The sequence below is a fragment of the Oryx dammah genome, unplaced genomic scaffold (genome assembly GCF_014754425.2).
Source record: "Oryx dammah isolate SB20612 unplaced genomic scaffold, SCBI_Odam_1.1 HiC_scaffold_20, whole genome shotgun sequence".
In the NCBI taxonomy this organism is placed as follows: domain Eukaryota; kingdom Metazoa; phylum Chordata; class Mammalia; order Artiodactyla; family Bovidae; genus Oryx; species Oryx dammah.
The window spans coordinates 13,299,469-13,318,487 of NW_024070204.1; the positions used below are offsets into that span (position 1 = coordinate 13,299,469).

General features: G+C 45.1%; 1 protein-coding gene and 1 non-coding gene across 2 annotated transcripts in view; both read right to left on the bottom strand.

Annotated features, from left to right (window-relative positions):
• Positions 1–19,019, bottom strand: part of ANKH (ANKH inorganic pyrophosphate transport regulator) — a 167,032-nt gene that overhangs the window by 41,833 nt on the left and 106,180 nt on the right. Inside the window, exons 3-6 of the mRNA XM_040262251.1 lie at positions 13,855–13,973; positions 9,842–9,925; positions 3,079–3,249; positions 689–823 (exon numbers count right to left, since the gene is read on the bottom strand). Coding sequence (XP_040118185.1) covers positions 689–823; positions 3,079–3,249; positions 9,842–9,925; positions 13,855–13,973 — 509 coding nt within the window. The remainder of the gene's footprint in view (positions 1–688; positions 824–3,078; positions 3,250–9,841; positions 9,926–13,854; positions 13,974–19,019) is intronic.
• On the bottom strand, positions 15,245–15,316 carry TRNAH-GUG. Its single transcript has one exon. It is a non-coding gene; the product is annotated as a tRNA-His (tRNA).

Here is a 19,019-nt window from a genome sequence, read left to right on the forward strand (position 1 = left end):
CCCAGGGGTTTGCTCAAACTCTCTCATCCTCTGTCTTCCCCTTCTCCTCCCGCCCTCGATCTTTCCCAGCATCAGGGTCTTTTCCCATGAGCTTTGCATCAGGTGGCCAAAGTATTGGAGCTTTAGCATCAGTCCTTCCAATGAATATTCAGGGTTGATCTCCTTTAGGATTGACTGGTTGGACCTTCTTGCAGTCCAAGGGACTCTCAAGAGTCTTCTCCAGCACCACAGTTCGAAAGCATCAGTTCTTTGGTGATCAGCCATCTGTATGGTCCAATTCTCATATCCATATACAACTACTGGAAAAACCATAGCTTTGATTATACAGACCTGTGTTGGCAAAGTAATGTCTCTGCTTTTTATTACACTGTCTAGGTTTGTCATAGCTTTTCTTCCAAGGAGCAGGCGTCTTTTAATTTCATGGCTGCAGTCACTGTCCACAGTGATTTTGGAATGCAAGAAAATAAAGTCTGTCACTGTTTCCATACTCATAAAAAAAAAAAATCACATCATTCTAAGTCACGGATGGAGATCCTCAATGCTTTCTTGTGTGAAGGTATCATAGAACTTAATATCACAGGATTTCTTTGCTCTCAAGAGGAACTGGAAACAAATTTGTCAGCCACCTCCCCGCCCCCATTTGTTACACGGTGACTTTGGGCACCCATGTTCCCAGAAGGGGCCTTACCTCTGTAGCTGCAGAACTGCCACCGAGGTCCCGGGAAACAAAGAGGTTGACAATGGGTCTACTGATTCTCTGTGTGGCCAAGATGAGTGCCAGAGGCCACCAGAAACTCAGCATCTTTCTTATTGTTGCATCTCCCTGTATCAACAAAATGGGATAAAGTTCGCTGAACTTGAGAAGGAGAACAGAAAAAAATAATTCAGAGTCAAAGCCTTTTCTTTTCATGTCAATCATGAGTCAATTCACTATACTTAAAAATAATGTAGGAAAAGCCTCTGTAAATAAGCCAAGTTGAATTAAAATAAAATGTACAGTCTTATTAGAATTGAACTTAGACAGCTGGCAAGCTCCCGTGAAATCAAAACACGCCTTTAAGCTTGATGGCTTCAAACCACTATTGTCTAAACAGGGCAACGCTAACCCAAGCAGAACCCAGCTTCACAGCCTGAGAAACAGGTGAGAGAAGTTCTTGTTCATATCATAAAACTGACTGGCTAGAAGCCATGTCGGTAAGAGGTAGTTCGTAGAAGTAAAACGTTATTGTAATTTATTTTGGAATCAGTATGGTCACGAATAGCCTAATTATTTGGGCACGGTATAAGTCTATGACAGACGTTCCTAATCTCAAGGCTCTGACAGAAGTCATGTAAATGTTCAGAAGCATAAGCAAAATAAAAGCACAGTAAAGAAAAGGCTATCTATTAACAATTCCACAGCAAAGATAGGCACTATTTTGACACCTGGCTTTTATCAAGTGACTTTGGTTTCGAGTCTTCATAAAGGTGAGTGTCACACCCTGGGGCCACCTGAGTCACTTTATTTCACTTTGCTAGCAGCTGAATGTTAAGATGGATTGCTACCATCAAGACCAATCTGATGTGGTGGTCCTCATGATGGAAATATCTCAATCTGATATTATTGATGGCCTGACCTCAGATCAAGGTGAGTGGTCAGTACAAGGACTGTTTTGACATGACAAAAGTAACATGTGGTCAAAGGTGGGATCAGGGTTAGAGTGTGGTAATGTACTCAGTTTATATATGTATATAAATTGAAATTGCTAGTCATTCAGTCATATCTGACTCTTTGCAACCCCACAGACTGTAGCTCACCAGGCTCCTCTGTCCATGAGATTCCCCAGGCAAGAATACTGGAGTGAGTAGCCATTCCCTTCTCCAGAGTATCTTCCTGACCCAGGGATCGAACCTGGGTCTCCTGCATTGCAGGCAGATTCTTTACTGTCTGAACCACCAGAGCAGCCCTATATATACACATACATATACATACATATATATGTGTGTGTGTATGTGTGTGTGTGTCCACACACACACATTCATGTACATATATACACACCACTTTGCATGCTAAGTGGCTTCAGTCATGTCTGACTCTTGTGACCCCATGGACTGTAGCCTGCCAGGCTCCTCTGTCCATGGGATTCTCCAGGCAAGAAAACTGAGGTGGGTTGCCATGCCCTCCTCCAGGGGATCTTCCTGACCCAGGGATAGAGTGGTCTATTTATATTTATATATAAATACAAAGTCATGTCTATTTGCCTTATAGCTGGATAGATACCAACTCAATTGGTATCAGAGGGTAGAGAAGATTAGCATACATATAAATCACATACTGATGAAAAGAATGCTTTGGTCATCTGGGTAAGATTATACCTTGTTTGTACCATATTCACCTTTTGAGGCACAGACCTCTGCCTCCATCAGGAGGGCTTCTGAGACCACATCCCTCTCTTCCTTCTCTTAGCCTCAGAAGGGAGGCTCTTGTATTCCCATTGTGGTCTCTGTGCTGTCTGGTCTGAATATTGTTCCTGTGTTGGTAACTAAGCCAAATGGGACATGAAGCTGACTGAGACCACAGACCATACTTAAAATTTATAAATTTTAAATTTAGAAATTAGGTGTCACCTAAACCCTCCTCAACTCTCTCTGTAGAAGGTACCTGAATGAGTGTGTTTAGTCAGTACAGAAAGCCCAAACCCAGTCTGGATCCCTGCTGTGAAATTAAATAAATGTGAGGTCAATGGTACCAGGGCTCCTGAAATCTGTGTTGATCACAGAGTGACTTCCTTTTGACCACAGAGTAAGAAGAACCATCAACACTGTGCCTCCACCTGGGCCTGACGTGACTCACTGTGACAGTCTTCTTGTATGGAGATAAGAAGGCTGGAGAGTGACCTCTAGGGTCTCTCTTCCATCTCTAGAGTTCACCAGCTCACCAGCTGTTTATCCCTGTGGACATTACCAAGCACTTGACCTTGGGATATGACATCCCAGAGCACCTGCCTGTTATGCTGACACGTTGAATCACAGGGGTAGGATCAAACTGTATTCCCCTCGGATGTACAGACAGGCTGTCCTCGGGGTCTAAGGACCTACCCCCAGCTCCGGTCCACTCCTGTCCGGGATGATGTCGTGGATGTTCTTGTAGTAGCCCAGACACAGGGTGGTGCAGCGCACGAGGGCGCCCATGTACAAGGACAGGATGGGGATGAGCAGCGGCTCCCTGCACTCCAGGTGACTGTGAAGTAGAATGGCTACAAAAACGACCTGAGAGGTGGGGAAACAGACAGTCATCAGGGAGGGGACGGAGCCAGTTAACAGAAGCCCAGCCCAACCTCTTGCACCCGCAACTGAGATGGATCTCTGAGCAGAAGCCTTGGCACTGAAGGCGAGGAGAGCGGGACCTGGGGCTACTGCTCGACGCTTCTCTTGGGGAATCCAGGCTCAGGTGTTTGGGAAGCACTGGAAGGACACACGGCCACTCAGCTCTGTTCACCACTAAGTGTTTCTTTTAAGGCAACTGCGCACCTGGTTAATGTTATTGCTAAAGACTAGCCAGAAACTTTGGCTTCCGGACCCTAAACGATACAGAAGAATTTTGCCCTCTCCAGGTGCACAGGTAATCCACGCCAGAGGACCTAAGTGACCTTCCGCAAAGGACAGAACAGTGGCCAGCGACAGGCCACAGAAAAACGGCCATTTACGTGTATAACGTGGACTCCACTAAACACGCTGCGAAAGCCGCCAGTGTTAATTATAAAACCAGACAATCTAAATTTAAGATATTGACTTACAAACGTGGCATAGGTTAAAAAAAAATACAAAGTCAGCAGGGATTGAAATAATAGTAAAGTGTCAATCTCTGTTGAATGGTACAGGCTCTAAAGCAAATTTATCAAACTATTTAACGTCTCATCTTGTAGAAATGAGGGAATCAGTCCAGCCTCTGGGCAGAGTCCTGGGATTCCCATCTCGGGAGGAGTCCTGAGGAATAGTGGGTGCAGAGGTAGGAAAATGGGGGAGGGAGAGAGTATCTGAGCTACATCAACCTTCTTAGCCAATCATCCATGGAAGGATAGGCTTGTGAAATATACCGCTGCGAAGTGAGTCTGACCAAAGGAGGCATACTCTGATCGCTGCATTCTCAAGGAATGACTGGTGACAGAAAGTTGAAAAAGAAGCTGGAGAATGAGCATGATTCATCAAACGCGTGCATTCAATTGCTGTAGGGAACAGAGCAATCCAGAGGAACTTTGGAATGAAAGAAAAGTATTAGACGTTAGAGGTGGTCAGCTTATCTCACAAACTGACACGTGTGCCGGGGCTGTTGTTCTTAAACCACTAAATGCTACAGAACCTGTCAGAGGTGTGCGCAGGGGGATGCAGACGACAGAGCTATGTGACCCGGCTGCCTGGGCAGGACCTGGCTGCCCGGAGCACGGATGACGCGAGTGTCCATGCATGCTCACGATCACGCACTCACGTTCACGCTCACTGAGGATACAGTGGAGCCCACTGATGGAAGGAAAGATGCCCGTGACTGTCTCCATGCCTGCTGCTTCCCAGGGGAACAAATGTTCTGCATTAACTGCTGCTGCTGCTGCTGCTAAGTCGCTTCAGTCGTGTCCGACTCTGTGCGACCCCACAGACGGCAGCCCACCAGGCTCCGCCGTCCCTGGGATTCTCCAGGCAAGAACACTGGCGTAGGTTGCGATTTCCTTCTCCAATGCATGAAAGTGAAAAGTGAACGTGAAGTCATATTAACTGAAGGATGGCAAAGACCAGCTGGGCAAAGCCTTGTTAAGGCTCCATTGTGTTTGGAACAGAAGATTGAGTTTTGTGATGTGGCCAAGATGCCCATTTATTTCTCTAACTAATCAAAGACCTCTCAGGGGCCCTAACATGCAGACTAGTATGTCTGCAGCAGGCTTCACATTCGACATACACAAACCTACGGTGTTAATGAAGATGACAGTGTTTAGAGACTGAGAACATGCTGGAGGGAAAATGAATATGTGAAGACGAACCGCTCCTCTGCCAACTCCAGGAAGGCTCCTGGTGGTGCCATCAAGACGGCCAGGTGAGCAGACTCGAGGAAGAAGATCTGGACATGAAGGAAAAGGGAGGGGAAGGTATGGAGAGGACCAGAAGGAGGAGCAGAGTGGGCTAGAGTGGGGCAGAGGCGGGCAGGAGCCATTCGGCCCAGAGCAGTCCAAGGCCAGAGTGATGGTTTTGTCAGCCTCCCCCGTGCTGTTAATAGCTTGATGCCATGTGGTCCAACACTTATTGTACATCTTACATCTTCACTGCGGGTTGGGTCAGTTATCAGGTATCAATTATCAGTTAAAACAACACCTGGCCCTTCTGCATTTCAATCCAGAATTAAGATTTTTGAATCTGATACAGCCATCAAAACTGCATTGGGTTATTTTGTGAGCGGAACCTACAGACTCAGTAGTGAGGATTTTCCCAGGGAGAGCCTGCTCTGGGCTGGGGATGGATAAGGTGGTCCCAGACTCTGTTCTCCTGGAGCTGACAACCTCACGGGGAAGGCAGGGGTCATGGTCAACCCCTGACAAGGCCAGTGAAGGGAAGAGGGTGGCGGTGCTGGGAGTGGGGAGGAGGCTGTGGAGTGAAGGGGAGTCGCCCCGTGGGGGTGCATCTGAGCTGAGACCCAGAGCCCAGGCAGCTGGCTGGCAGCGGATTGCAGGAGCCGGTGGTAGGTGGGGAGAGCAGAGGCCAGGGCATTCCCTTCTGGGCAGAAGGATCCAGGCAAAGCCCCCAGGGGGAGGGGTTTGGCTGCACTGGGTCTGGAAGGGAGGACCAGGGGCTGGAGGGCAGAGAGCTAGGGGACAGAGGAGAGTGATTGGGCTGGGGAGGAAGCAGGGCCAGTGGGTTTTCAGCCCCTCTCAACCTGTGATCAGGATACTGGCTTTTTATCTTAAGAACGCCAAGGAGGCAATTTGAAAGCAGGTTTGAGGAGGGGGTGAGGTGGCCAGAATGTCACTGAGAATCGATTTCTGTGGTCCCAGTGGGGAAGGAGGGAGGAGACCCAGAGCACAGGGGCAGGCCAGGGGACAGGAGGCATCTCTAGGGATCCAGGTGGGAGGGCTGACCTCTCAGAACAGAGCAGCAGAGATGGGGAGAAGTGGGCTGATAAGGAAGCATCTAGGATTAAATGTTTTAGACAGATGGGAATGAAGAGGGGTGCTGCTAGGGTGGCTCCTGGGTTTCTGAGCAGATGGCAGGGGCAGAAGTTCATTCAAAAATGCAGTCATCAAGATCATGAAGATTATGAATGGAGGCTTATGATGCCGTTGCAGGATCTGAGTGGAAATATCATAGAGACATTCAGATGCCTTGTGCAGAGGGCTTGGCTGCAGACAATTATTTGGTGAATATCAGTCATGTTACAGATGGTATAAATGCAGGGCAACCATCAGATTCTTCATGAATAGAATACACAGTGAGGAGGGATGGGTCTTGAGCAACTTAAGCATTGACATATCAATAGATGACCTGGGCTGTCAGAAGTAGAAGAAAAACCATGATATGGTGGTGTGAGAGCCAGTGAGAAGGGGTGTTTCATGGAGGAGGGCGCAGTCAACAGAATGAAGAGTTACTGAGACACCCATGAGGTCAATGGAAACTGCTGCACTGGATTCAATGGCAAGCAGGTCATTAGTGAGAACTGTGTGGGTGAGCTGATGGGAGTGGAAGTCAGTCTGCAGTAGGTAAAAGAAGGAAAGAGAAGGGAAGAAATGGAGACCCTGAGTGGAAACCACCTTTCTGAAAGGTTTGGCTGTGAAAAAATAGAATTGTAGCTACAGAGGTACATGGGAGCCAGAAAAAGCTTGTTGCTGATGCTGTGGTTATGTGTTTTTTTTTTTTTAATTTAAATTTATTTATTTTAATTGGAGGCCAATTACTTTACAATATTATATTGGTTTTGCTATACATCAACATGAATCCGCCACGGGTTGTGGTTGTTTTAAGATGGCAGAAGTTTGAGCATGTTTCCATGTCAAGAGAAATGATCCAGGGGAGAGAGAAAGAGTCACTGATAACTGATGAATAAGGTTCCCCAGAAAGCGGGACAGGACAGGCTCAGAGGCACTGGAGGAAGGAGTGGCCTGGGACCAAGGAGGGACATGTGCTTTCCTGTAATGGGGACTGCAGAGGTGATGCAAGGGTCTGAGAGTAGGCATGTGGGTTTGAGCTCCTCAGTGAAGTGGGCAGTGAGGTCATCTGCTGGGGACAGTGAGGTGGGTGGAGACCCTCGGACATAGTCCCTAGAGTCAGCTGAGGTGAGTGATGAGACTGTGAATGTATACAGAGATCAGTTTGTCCCACTGTGAAACTTTCTGCAGGAGCACTTGCTACCTGGGTGCAAGTGGTGCAAGCTGCACACCATTGGGTGGTTCAGAACTGGGATCTCGCCAGAAGGCTTCGATGGAAAGACAGGAGATGAAGGGCCTTACAGTGGTATGGCCAGATTACTCAACTGGGATCCTGGGATCCCAACTCTGGGGTCTGAGCTGACTTCAGAAGGCCAGGGCTGACGGCAGCAGAAAGAGGAAAGAACTGGAGATTCCAGAGAGGTCCAACAACACCCCCCCACACAAAGTTTCATTTAATACTGAGCAAGCTAAGAAGGTCCAGGTGATCATGAAATATATAAAAAAGGTGTGACTATTACTATAATGGTGACACAGAAAACTGTATCATGTTGGAACCAAACCAAGAGGTTTTTTTGTATTATGATATGAAATTAGCTTACTAAAAATTACTTTTTAAATAGGAGTTGGGACTGACACTCAAGGCATTACAAACTGTTTTCATATTATAATTGGTGATCACTCCCTTCCTATCTATGCCAAGGTGGTATTTCAAGGGACTTTCACGTTTAGACCATGAAATTTTTGCACCTTGTTTTATGTCCCTGGATATTTCCAATGTCTCTTAGTTTATAGTCTACGGGAACTTGAATATAATTTGTATCCTACTTCTGTGTGAAAAGTGTACAAATCTTAATTATGTTGAATTGGTTCATGGTGCTTTTCAGGTCTACCATATTCTTCTACTTTTCTATATATTCATTTTATTAATTTTTTGAGAGCTTGATATTGAAACTGCAACCAAAGATCTTAATTCATCTACTTAAAAATTGTAATATATAGTGAAACTACATGTAACTTTGTTCTGGATTTTCCAAATCTCCTGTAAATGCATTATCATACTTTCATAATTTAAAAAATAAAAATAAAAACCTTTAAAAATGTTTCTAAAAAAGGACTTTGCCTGGGATTTATTTTTTCTTTACCAGATCTGGTAATTCACAAATGCTTTCAAGTAATGAGAGGAATGAAGTAGAGGGTGGGAGTGAGAGCAAAAACTGAATTTATTCCCTCAGCCAAACCATGGCAGGAGCTCGAGCTACAAGGTTCAAAATAACTACATTACCTGGAATAGCCCGAGGTCAGATGGCACCTGAATCCAACTGCCATTGCCCCGAGTAACCAGGTAGGTTTATTCTGAAATTTTGAGCCTTCCCAGCAGGCAGGGGCCAGTACTAGTTTTAAAATTAAGAAGGAAAAAGGCTGTGGGCATACTGTGAAAGCATTTTTCAGGAATACGATTTCTTTCTTTTACTCTTGGATGCTTGCTGTATTTATCTAAGGCAAAGCTGTGTGCTTTTCTTTTTGCCTTTGAGGATACCACATCTACAGATGCTCACACAGGCGTCAATGCTCATGTTAAAAATGAGAGGTGTTCCCTTAATTTCCCTTAATTTCAGTAAGTGATTAGCGTGAATGAGGCAGTTCAGTTCATCCCTCAGAGGATGAATCAAAAGTAAGACCAAGCAAAAAATCTCCAATAACTCAATAAGAAAATTAACAAAGATACATCAAAGAATGATGTTAGGGGGATATTCAGGCATGTGCTAGAAAACGCACACACACTCACACACACACACAAAGACACACTCTTAATGTTAGCAGGAAGCAATTTAAATTACTTTAAATAGTGATCCATGGAGTCAATGCAATTAATTTGGAAATTTAAATCTTGGCCTTTAGGGAGGTACTAATTGAACAGTAGATTATTTCAAAAAGGTGGTTGAAAGACTAGCATGCTCAGCAGGGAAAAACCAGGAAGAACCATGTGGACACGTTCCTAGCACGGAATTGAGAATTGGAAAGCAAGTTTAGAAATCAGTCCACCTCCTTCTCCATAAAGATATCACTCTCCAAATCCCCAACTGTAGGAACTAAGTCTAACTTACAGAGTATAGCAATTAAGTATCTTCTGCAAAAAACTGTCATTGTATCTTTGATGGAAGAAGAAAGGAAGGAGCATGGAAACCAGGGCCGGTGCCAGACCCTGGGGAAACTGGACAGAAGCAGAATGTTCTCAGACTCAATTTCCTGATTCTAAGTTGGGGGGAAGATGCCTGAATTGCCCAGGTGGCAATGACAATTAAAGACTACTTTCTAGGCGCGCTCTTCTAAACCTCCCGGAGTGACTCAGCCACATAGAGGCCAGTGTGTCCACCCCATCAGGTGCACAGTGACCCTGTGACCATGTGCTAGCCATGGCTTTAGTCATTTTGAATGCAAGAGCCTTAACAATAAAGGTCAAAACCTCTGATAGATTCAATTCCTGCAATCCCCCCTTTTCGCAAGATTCTACACACTGTAATCACCGGAGGGTTCGTTTAACAAGCATTTATCAAAGTCCATGTTTGATTTGAATCAAGTAGGGATGCACTGCAGAGTGGATGGACGTAAATGAGGCGTCAGCCAGTTCTGTCCATCACCTGAAAGGAGCAGCTTTGACACACACACACCACACTTACCTGAGCTATGACATCTGAGATTGAGGCACATCCGACCAGGAAACTATATTTGTGTTTTAAGAGAATGCCAGCATGGGTCCATGCCTGCCGGGAAGGAGAGATTTGGGCATGAGATACATTTAGGATTAGGTTACTTCTGGTTCTTATGAGTTCCTGGGCGTTCTTAAAATAGACATTATACCCACCCACCTCCCAATCTTGGTAGCACAAGTTTAATGAATCTTTGATTGATACAATGATTGTAACTTAACCTGGTACCCAGGACCAAGTGAGGTTTTTAAGTGGAACCAGTGACCACATAGTATTTGTTTGGTACCAATTATCTGAAGACTAGTGTCCTGGTTCATGGGCCTGGCAGGAAATCTGGGTGAATACCAGGAACGGGGGCCAGTGTGAGTCACAAAGCACAGCTTTCTGGTCTGTGAAGCAGGTTCCAATGAAGAGGGCTCAAAACTGGTTCTGAGTTACTGCAGTCATTACAGGCTCCCACTGACTGATCAGGGCTCTACCACTTCCTTCTCTTTAAGTTTGGGCAAGATGTGATCTGACACTTTGTGCCTTTGAGGGGAATTAAGAGGAAGGTGCTAGAAAGCCTGCAGACAACGAAAAGCCCAGGGGATGGCAGGTTTGGAGAAGGTTTGAAGTTCAAAGTAGGATCTGTTTCAGTATCATCTTTCTAACTAGTAAAGGTCAACCTGAACTGACACAGAAATAACATTTCACGTGAGCTAAACACAAGCACACCTAGGGAATAACCTAGGTCTGCGTCAAGACTACGTAACTGCTTCTATTGCTACTTCCTCCTCAGCTCACAGGTCCCAAGGTGCCAAATATGGAAAGAAAGGCAAAGTGTAGATGACAACTGTAAACTGTGGATGGTCGGCTGTATTTATTGACTGAAAGTGACCTGGATGATAAGCTTCAAAAATATTATCTCTCCGACTAATACATCAGGGCCATGCTGTAGGGTGTGTGTGTGTGTGTGTGTGTGTGTGTGCACGTGTTCATGTGTGTGTGTGTTTGGGGAGATGATATGTATTATTTTGGTCTTTATCAGTAATCTCTTACTACTGGTCTTTTGGGGGAGTTGGTAGATGAAACATGGAAGAAAAGTGTGCTGATCACAAATGTTTTGAGTTTTGGGAACTTCTGCGGCAAACGAGCCTGTGAGCCACTTTTAGTCCTGTGTCCCCTGATAATTGTAGTTCTTCTGTGTGTTAGCAGTCTCAGGGCAGATAGGAGGAAGGGCATTAGAATCTCAGACTCTGCCTAGGAAGCTAGGTCACTCTCTTAGGCTGTGAAAAAGGTCGGTCACCCCATTCAGTTCTTTCACTGCTTTGAGGGCACTGTGGTGCCACCTCAGTCCAGCCTGGGCCCCGTGGGGACTCTGCTTCCACACACCCCAAATCCTTGGCCTTTTTCTTTTGGAGGCAGGGGGCATAGGGGTGGAAGGTATGTGTCCGCTACCAGAGTAAACACACCTGATGATAAGTAAGAAAAAAGAAATCCAGGCACAAGTGTTCCAATGGCCAAATTCTTAGCCTAAAGTGATGTCAGGACGACTGAAAATCAGAACCTTCGCTGGAAACTGAGGGTTTAGTGTCTAAGGCTCCCCCACACCACTAGGAAGCTGTCAGATTCAGTGAGGCTGTGCCCGTAACCCAGCTGCGGGCACAGTGAGACTTCTGATGACATTTGAGAGGATGGACCACGTGCATTTTTATTAGCACCTTGCCTCCTTCCTCTGAGGATTTGGGGCTGCTGCCTTAACCTTGATACAGAGGTCCACTCACCTCACACATCTAATGTATACAGAACTGGAGGAGAGGGGTGGTTAAGCAAAGCAAAACAAAACCTATACAACCGTAAAATCAAAGGCCGTCTTCTTATAAGAAATGCCTTGCTGCATGCTAATGATTTGTGTTTACTTTCACGTATGTCTAAAATTTTTCATAATGAAAAATTGTTAAAAACTAGAAATAACCCCATACAAGTGATCATATTTTAAAGCTACCTTCCAAGGGTAATTTAAAATGGATCCCAAAGAAAGCGTTTATTTTCCACCATTAGCCATTATTGGAGATATATGTATATGTGTGTGTATATATATATATATATATATATATACATACATACATATTTTTTTTTTTGCTAAGTCTCTCTTATATCTACAATACAAATGAATAGGAAAAAAGCATTCTTTGAGAACTTTTCAGTATCAGGACCAAGAATTTAATCTATGGAAGTGAGTCATCTTTATCTACTCTAGCAAAGCTGGTGATTAAAGTAACAAAGCCCTATCAGTATATTCAAGTGAGTTTTATTGTAAAAAGCTTTGGGTACTTATACCACACAAGTGGTAAGTTTATCTGAAAGCTATCCTGATCTCTTGAGCCTGAATATATCAGAAAAGAATTTATATTTGAATCAAATTTTCAAGGGAGCTCTCTTGCCTCCTACCAGAACTTGTGGCAAATACAGACCATTCTCATAAAATAAACTGACAAGATGGACTGGTTAAAAGTCAGTGAGTGGTCAATTGGAAATCTTCCGCACAGCTGGTGGAGAGGTAAAATTGTGCAGCTGCTCCATCAGTATGATGGAGCCTCAAAAACTTAAAAACAGAATTATTATATGATTTAGCAATCCCTCTTATGGGTATATACTCAAAAGAATTACAGCAAGGACTCAAAGGGATATTTGTACACTCATCTTCCTAGTGGCGGTATTCATAGCAGACAAATGTGGAAATAACCCAGATGCCCATGAGTGGATGAAAGGATAAACAAAATACAGCTTATACATACAAGAAATATTACTCAGCCTTAGAAAAGGACATTCTGACACAGCCTACAACATGCATGAACCTCGAAGATATTCTGTGAAGTGAAATAAGCCAAGGAGAGACAAAAAGACAAGTACTGTATTATTCTATTCATGAGGTACCAAGAGTAGTTGAGTTCACAGACACAGAAGTAAGAGTGGTGGCTGTCAGGGACTGGGGGAGGGTGGGGAGTCCGTGTTCAGAGGGGACGATGGAGAGAGCTGAGTGTGGACGGTGGGGATGGGAGAAGAGCAACGTGAAAGCACCCAGCGCCACTCAACTGCACTTAACAATGGGTCAGATGGGAAATTCCACGTTATATGAACATTCCTCCAGTGAGAAAAGTGTGGAGGGCAGTGAAGAGAGCCTCAAGGGTGTAGGTCATTTTGTAGGGAGTTCAGTTCAGTTCAGTCGCCCAGTCATGTTTGACTCTTTGTGACCCCATGGACCGCAGCACGCCAGGCCTCCCTGTCCATCACCAACTCCCGGAGTTTGCTCAAACTCATGTCCATTGAGTCAGTGAGGCCAAGCAACCATCTCATCCTCTGTCATCCCCTTCTCCTCCTGCCCTCAATCTTTCCCAGCATCAGGGTCTTTTCCAATGAGTCAGCTCTTCGTATCAGGTGGCCAAAGTATTAGAGTTTCAGCTTCAACATCAGTCCTTCTAATGAACGCTCAGGACTGATCTCCTTTAGGATAGACTGGTTGGCTCTCCTTGCAGTCCAGAGGACTCTCAGGAGTCTTTTCCAACACCACAGTTCAAAAGCATCAATTCTTCGGCACTCAGCTTTCTTTACAGTCCAACTCTCACATCCATACATGACTACTGGAAAAACCATAGCCTTGACTAGACGGACCTTTGTTGGCAAAGTAATGTCTCTCCTTTCTAACATGCTGTCTAGGCTGGTCATAACTTTCCTGCCAAGGAGTAAGTGGATCTATTGTAGGGAGTAAGTGGACCCATTTCCATTTCTGGGTTGCCAGAGGCTGGGGGAGGGGTGGATGGGGAGTTAGTATTTAACAGGAATAGAGTCAGTATCCCAGGATGAAAAGAGTTCTGAAGATTCACAACAATGTGACTATACTACAGGCCATTGCACACATAAAAATGGTTCAAATGGTAAGTTTTAGGTTATGTATTTTTTTAAACCATAATTTAAAAAAAATGCCAACGATCTTCCGTACTCACCATCGCATCCATAAAAGGGAAGGCAGCGAGATACAGGAAGGCCCTTCTTGTTTTGTTCCCCACCGACTCGTCCACATGGTGCAATTTATTGATGATATAGTAGCCTAGGTCACTATATGCTGCAAAAAAATATGCACGGCAATATTTAGAAAAAGTTATCCTCATAAGCTTTTTATCTCAAAAGTTTAAAACAATTTTAAAGATTATATATATATATATATATTTTTTTTTTTTTTTTTTGGTAGAAAAATCTAGATAAGCAAAAGGATGAAAATCATCTACAATCTCATCCATCCTTCTGCCCAGAAGGGGTCACAGTCAACACTCTGGGTGCTAATCATCCAGTTGTTTTATGGGTGTTTTGTGGTGGAGTATGTGTGGGTGTTTTAACATAAAAATGGCATCATACTACCTACATACCCTTTTGTGAACCATAAACATCTTTCCATAACATGCTTCTATATTTGATTGGTTGTACTGAATTCCTTTTTGCCGGTTTATTTAGTATCACTTGCTCAATCTCCAAGTATTACATATTTAGGTTGTTTCCATTCTTTTGATATTATAAAAGAATGCTTGATGGCTAGTTTGAAAGCTCAATGCCAATGTAGTTGTTGTTTAGTTGCTAAGTCTGACTGTTTTGCCACCCCGTGGACTGTAGCCCACCAAGCTCCTCTGTTCATGGAATTTCCCAGGCAAGAAGACTGGAGTGGGTTGCCATTTCCTTCTCCAGGGATCAAACCTGCATCTCCTGCACTGGCAGGGGGGTTCTTTACCACGAAGCCACCAGGGAAGCCCTCCATGTCTGTTGGTATTCTTAATTATTTACTAAGAGAAAATTCCTATGTGTTAATATGCCTTTTCTTTTTTCTTTAATAAGTTTAATGGATCTACAATATTATGCTAGTTCCAGGTGTACAACACAGGGATTCAACAAAACGTGGCTTTTCAATAGAAATTTAAAGGTAGCTAGTCACTGTTTGTAATTCTTTTTGTTTCATTTTCCCAAGGAAGGCAAAAACTGTGGGGGATGGAAACTGTGGGTATAGTTTGCCCAGTAGAAAAATGCTGTCTCTGTGCTTTCCAAGTCCCTCCAATGTGAGGATTTGGGACCAGTGTGTAACTAGAACATAATGGGCTTTTACCAACAAAGGCTGAATGAATGTGTACGTGCTCAAGGGTGAGAAAGGTAGAAAGAGAAAAATTCAATAATGTATGAACTAAGCACTCTGACATTGCTGTGTGTGTGTGTGTGTGTGTGTGTGTGTGTGTGTTATTTGTCTACAACTCTTTGTGACCCCATGGACTGTGGGTCTCCAGGCTTTTCTGTCCGTGGGATTCTCCAGGCAAGGATATTGGACTGGGTAGCCATTCCCTTCTCCAGGGGATCTTCCCAACCCAGGGATTGAACCTGGGTCTCCTGCACCACAGGCAGATTCTCTACCGTCTGAGCCACCAGGGAAGCCCTCTGACATTTTAGTAAAGGTTAAATAAAATATTGACTATTTCCTACCTCATTGATGCAAAGTTTAGACCATGTAGGAAAACAATAATCTTTGTGTTTTCATAGGGTTTTACATAGCGCTCTAATAGTAGTGTTCCTGCTGTGTTCACTCTTTCATTAATATGAATATTTATGTACTTGAGAAGCGCAGAAGCTGCTTTGAAAGCAGAAAGGTCAAATGTCCCCCTTACTTTTTTGTGAAACAATCAGAATCCCTTCCTCCATTTCAAAGTGTGGGGGACGATTTGTTACCATTTGTTATTGTGGTTGTTCAGTCGCTAAATTGTTTCTGACTCTTTGTGGGTTTATTACCATATTAATTGGTAAAAAGAAACAATCCTCCATCTTTTGTTGGGATTAGCCTGGAATTATGAGAATGTTGAATTAAGCATGCTCTTCAGGATGAAAACAAAGATATTTAAATGCACAAATGGGAATCCCAGTGGGAGTGACGTTATGAGTAAGTGATTTCAAGAGGCAGGGGAATAGATGACTGAGTCAGACAGAAAACAGGGCTGCTGAGGGAGGCAAATGCAGGAGGGGAGATCTGAATCCTCCCAGGAGGAGCACAGGTGGAGATCAAAAGGCAAACCGCCAGGTGAGCCCAGGTGTCAGGTGTGGAGCTGGTGGGGCCAGCAGAGCCACTGAGGCAGCAGGAAGGGAAACCCAGGAGGGAGGCTGGCACTTGGCAGAAAGAGCAAAGAAGGGAGAAGTGGCATTAGTCATGGCCAGGGACCAGGGGGGCAGCTGTGATGTCCTGCTTGGATCAGAAGGTACGAAGGTGACCTGACCCTTTGCGGCAGGGAGGGAGTCCTCCAGCCCCACTTTGCAGCAAGGTGAGAAGTGCATTCAGATCTGAGATGAGCCGCTGAAACCCGAAGCTGGGATGCAGATGTTACTGAGCCACACACACAGCTTACTGTGAGTGCTGAGACTTGGAAATCATGGCTGCTGTTGATCTGTACATGCCTTTTCATTGTCGGTCAAGTTCATCCCCAGAGAGATGTCCTGATCCTGCCCTCTTGCCCCTCCTGGCACAGGCAGCTGCCAATGGGAAAGGCAGCCACGCTGGGCAAACAGAGCCATGCCAAGTGCAGGAGCCCAGGGCTGGCTATGAAGCTCAGGAACTAAAATTCCCTGGTAAAGGTTAGAGCTGATATAAATGCCAGCTGAGCGGACCTGACTGGAGAAAGGCTGAGATTCAGAGGGGGATGTATGGGCTGACCTCTGTCCCCTCACAATTCATTTGTTGACTCCTAGCCCTTAGGACCTCAGAAGGTGACCTTATTTGGCATCAGGATCATTGCAGGTATAATTAGTGAAGGTTGGGGGACCCTGGTGGCTCAGATGGTAAAGAATTCACCTTTATGCAGGAGACTCGGGTTCAATCCCTGGGTGGGGAAGATCCCCTGGAGAAGGAAGTGGCAACCCACTCCAGTATTCTGGCCTGGAAAATCCCATGGACAGAGGAGCCTCGTGGGCTACAGTCCATGGGATTGAAGAGCTGGACATGACTGAACGACCAAGCATATACGTGCAGGGTGACACTGGAGGACAGTGGGCTTCCAAGCCAAGGCAACTGGTACCCTTCTAAACGGGGAATTTGGAGACCTATAGAAATGTGCAACAGGACAAGCTCACGAGACCATCAAGGGAGGATCAGGGAGATGCCTCCTCAAGCCAAAGGACACTGCATATCACAGAACCTCGGAAGCTGGAGAGGGGCCTGGGACACATTCTCGGTCATGGCCTTCAAAGGAACCAACCTCACCACCACCGCCTCCATCTTCCAGCCTGTGAGACTACGCACTTCTGCCGTCTGTGGTGCTTTGCTAGGATAGACCTAGCAAACTCATACAGGTGGCTTCTAGAAAGAATTCTTTTCCCATGAGACTGTAGGATAGCAGCCAGAAAAGAAAGGTTGTGTGAGTTTGAGAAGCTGTGAGCAGGGCGTGCAGTTGGCTCATGTGGTCTGAGTGTATAGTTCAGTTCAGTTCAGTCGCTCAGTCGTGTCCAACTCTTTGCGACCCCATGAATCGCAGCACGCCAGGCCTCCCTGTTCATCACCATCTCCCAGAGTTCACTCAGACTCACATCCATTGAGTCCGTGATGCCATCCAGCCATCTCATCCTCGGTCGTCCCCTCCTCCTCCTTCCCCCAATCCCTCCCAGGATCAGAGTCTTTTCCAATGAGTTAACTCTTTGCATGAGGTGGCCAAAGTACTGGAGCTTCAGCTTTAGCATCATTCCTTCCAAAGAAATCCTTCAGAATGGGTTGATCTCCTTCAGAATGGACTGGTTGGATCTGCTGAGTGTATAGGGGTCAGTATAAATCAGTTTATCTACCTCTATGAATATACCTAAGTATTGCCACTGTTGCTGTTTAGTTGCTAATTCATGTCCGACTCCTTTGCGACCACATAGTCTGTTGACCGCCAGGCTCCTGTATCCGTGGGATTTCCCAGGCAAGAATACTGGAGTGAGTTGCCGTTTCCTTCTCCCATGACATCTTCCCGACCCAGGGATCGAACCCAGGTCTCCTGCATGGCAGGCAGATTCTTTACCATCTGAGCTGCCTGGGAAGCCAATACCTAAGCATACCGATTTATTAGAATATTTGAACTAAAACATTAAAAACAGTGCCTTTACACAGAGCAATGAAGAGCAAACATCTACAGTTGAAGAGGGTCTGTAGGACTGCTGGGTGCTGAGCTCAGCCAAAGCTCTGATTCTGCCAGGATGTCCCCTGCCTCCTCGTTTTGTTCAGACAGCAGCTCCGTGGTCCTCAGGTGCCAGGGTACTTTGAGACCAATGGGCCTGAGGATGCTTTTGCTTCTTTTTACTTCCTGTCCTCTTTTAGATACTAGAGGAAAATTCTGGAGGCCACGGAAAGAAGCTTTTCTTCCTGTTTTTCTTCCTTCCTTTTACTCCTCCCCTCTGTGGTAGAAGAAGTCTGATTATAACTACAAAGGTAGTTTCCACCCTGGGAGTTGGGAATGTTCAATTCCAGCAGCTGTTTTTCACCTAATATCCCCTCACCCTCCCCTCTGTGTCCCAGAGCTGTTTCTGGCTGGAGCTGGAGGCCGGGGGTAATTTGTTTAAAGTGCTTTGCATTGAGTCTATAATTACCAGGCTAGCTGCCTTCATGACATTTAGTAACCTTCAACTTTTATAAACGGCCTTACTAAGACTGTTCTGAAATAGTCTATACCCCTTATGAAAAGTAGAACATTAGAAAGAGAAATTAAGCGAGGCTTTTGAATAGATGTACATAGATTTCATGGCCTGGCTGCAGCAAAAGGACATGGACTTGGCCTATTTACAGGTATTTGAGTTGCAGAAACAGGAAACAGGAGGGGCTATCATTCAAATCCCTAGCTCCTCCTACCTCAGCCCACTGGAGTGGTGGACCCTGCCAGAATTAGTGGTTCTCAAACTTGTTCATCCAGAGTAACCAGTGCTTGTTGCAAAATGCCATGATACATTGGTATTAATCAAAAAAAATCTCATTACCTAAAATTTTCTGATGGGAGTTAACGAAAAAGCCTTCCTCCCATTTTAGGGAAAGGTTAATATGTGCATTTCCGAGAGGCAAATTTGGGAACCCCTGTTGCTGTTGTTCAGTTGCTAAGTTGTGTCTGACTCTTTGCAACCCTATGGA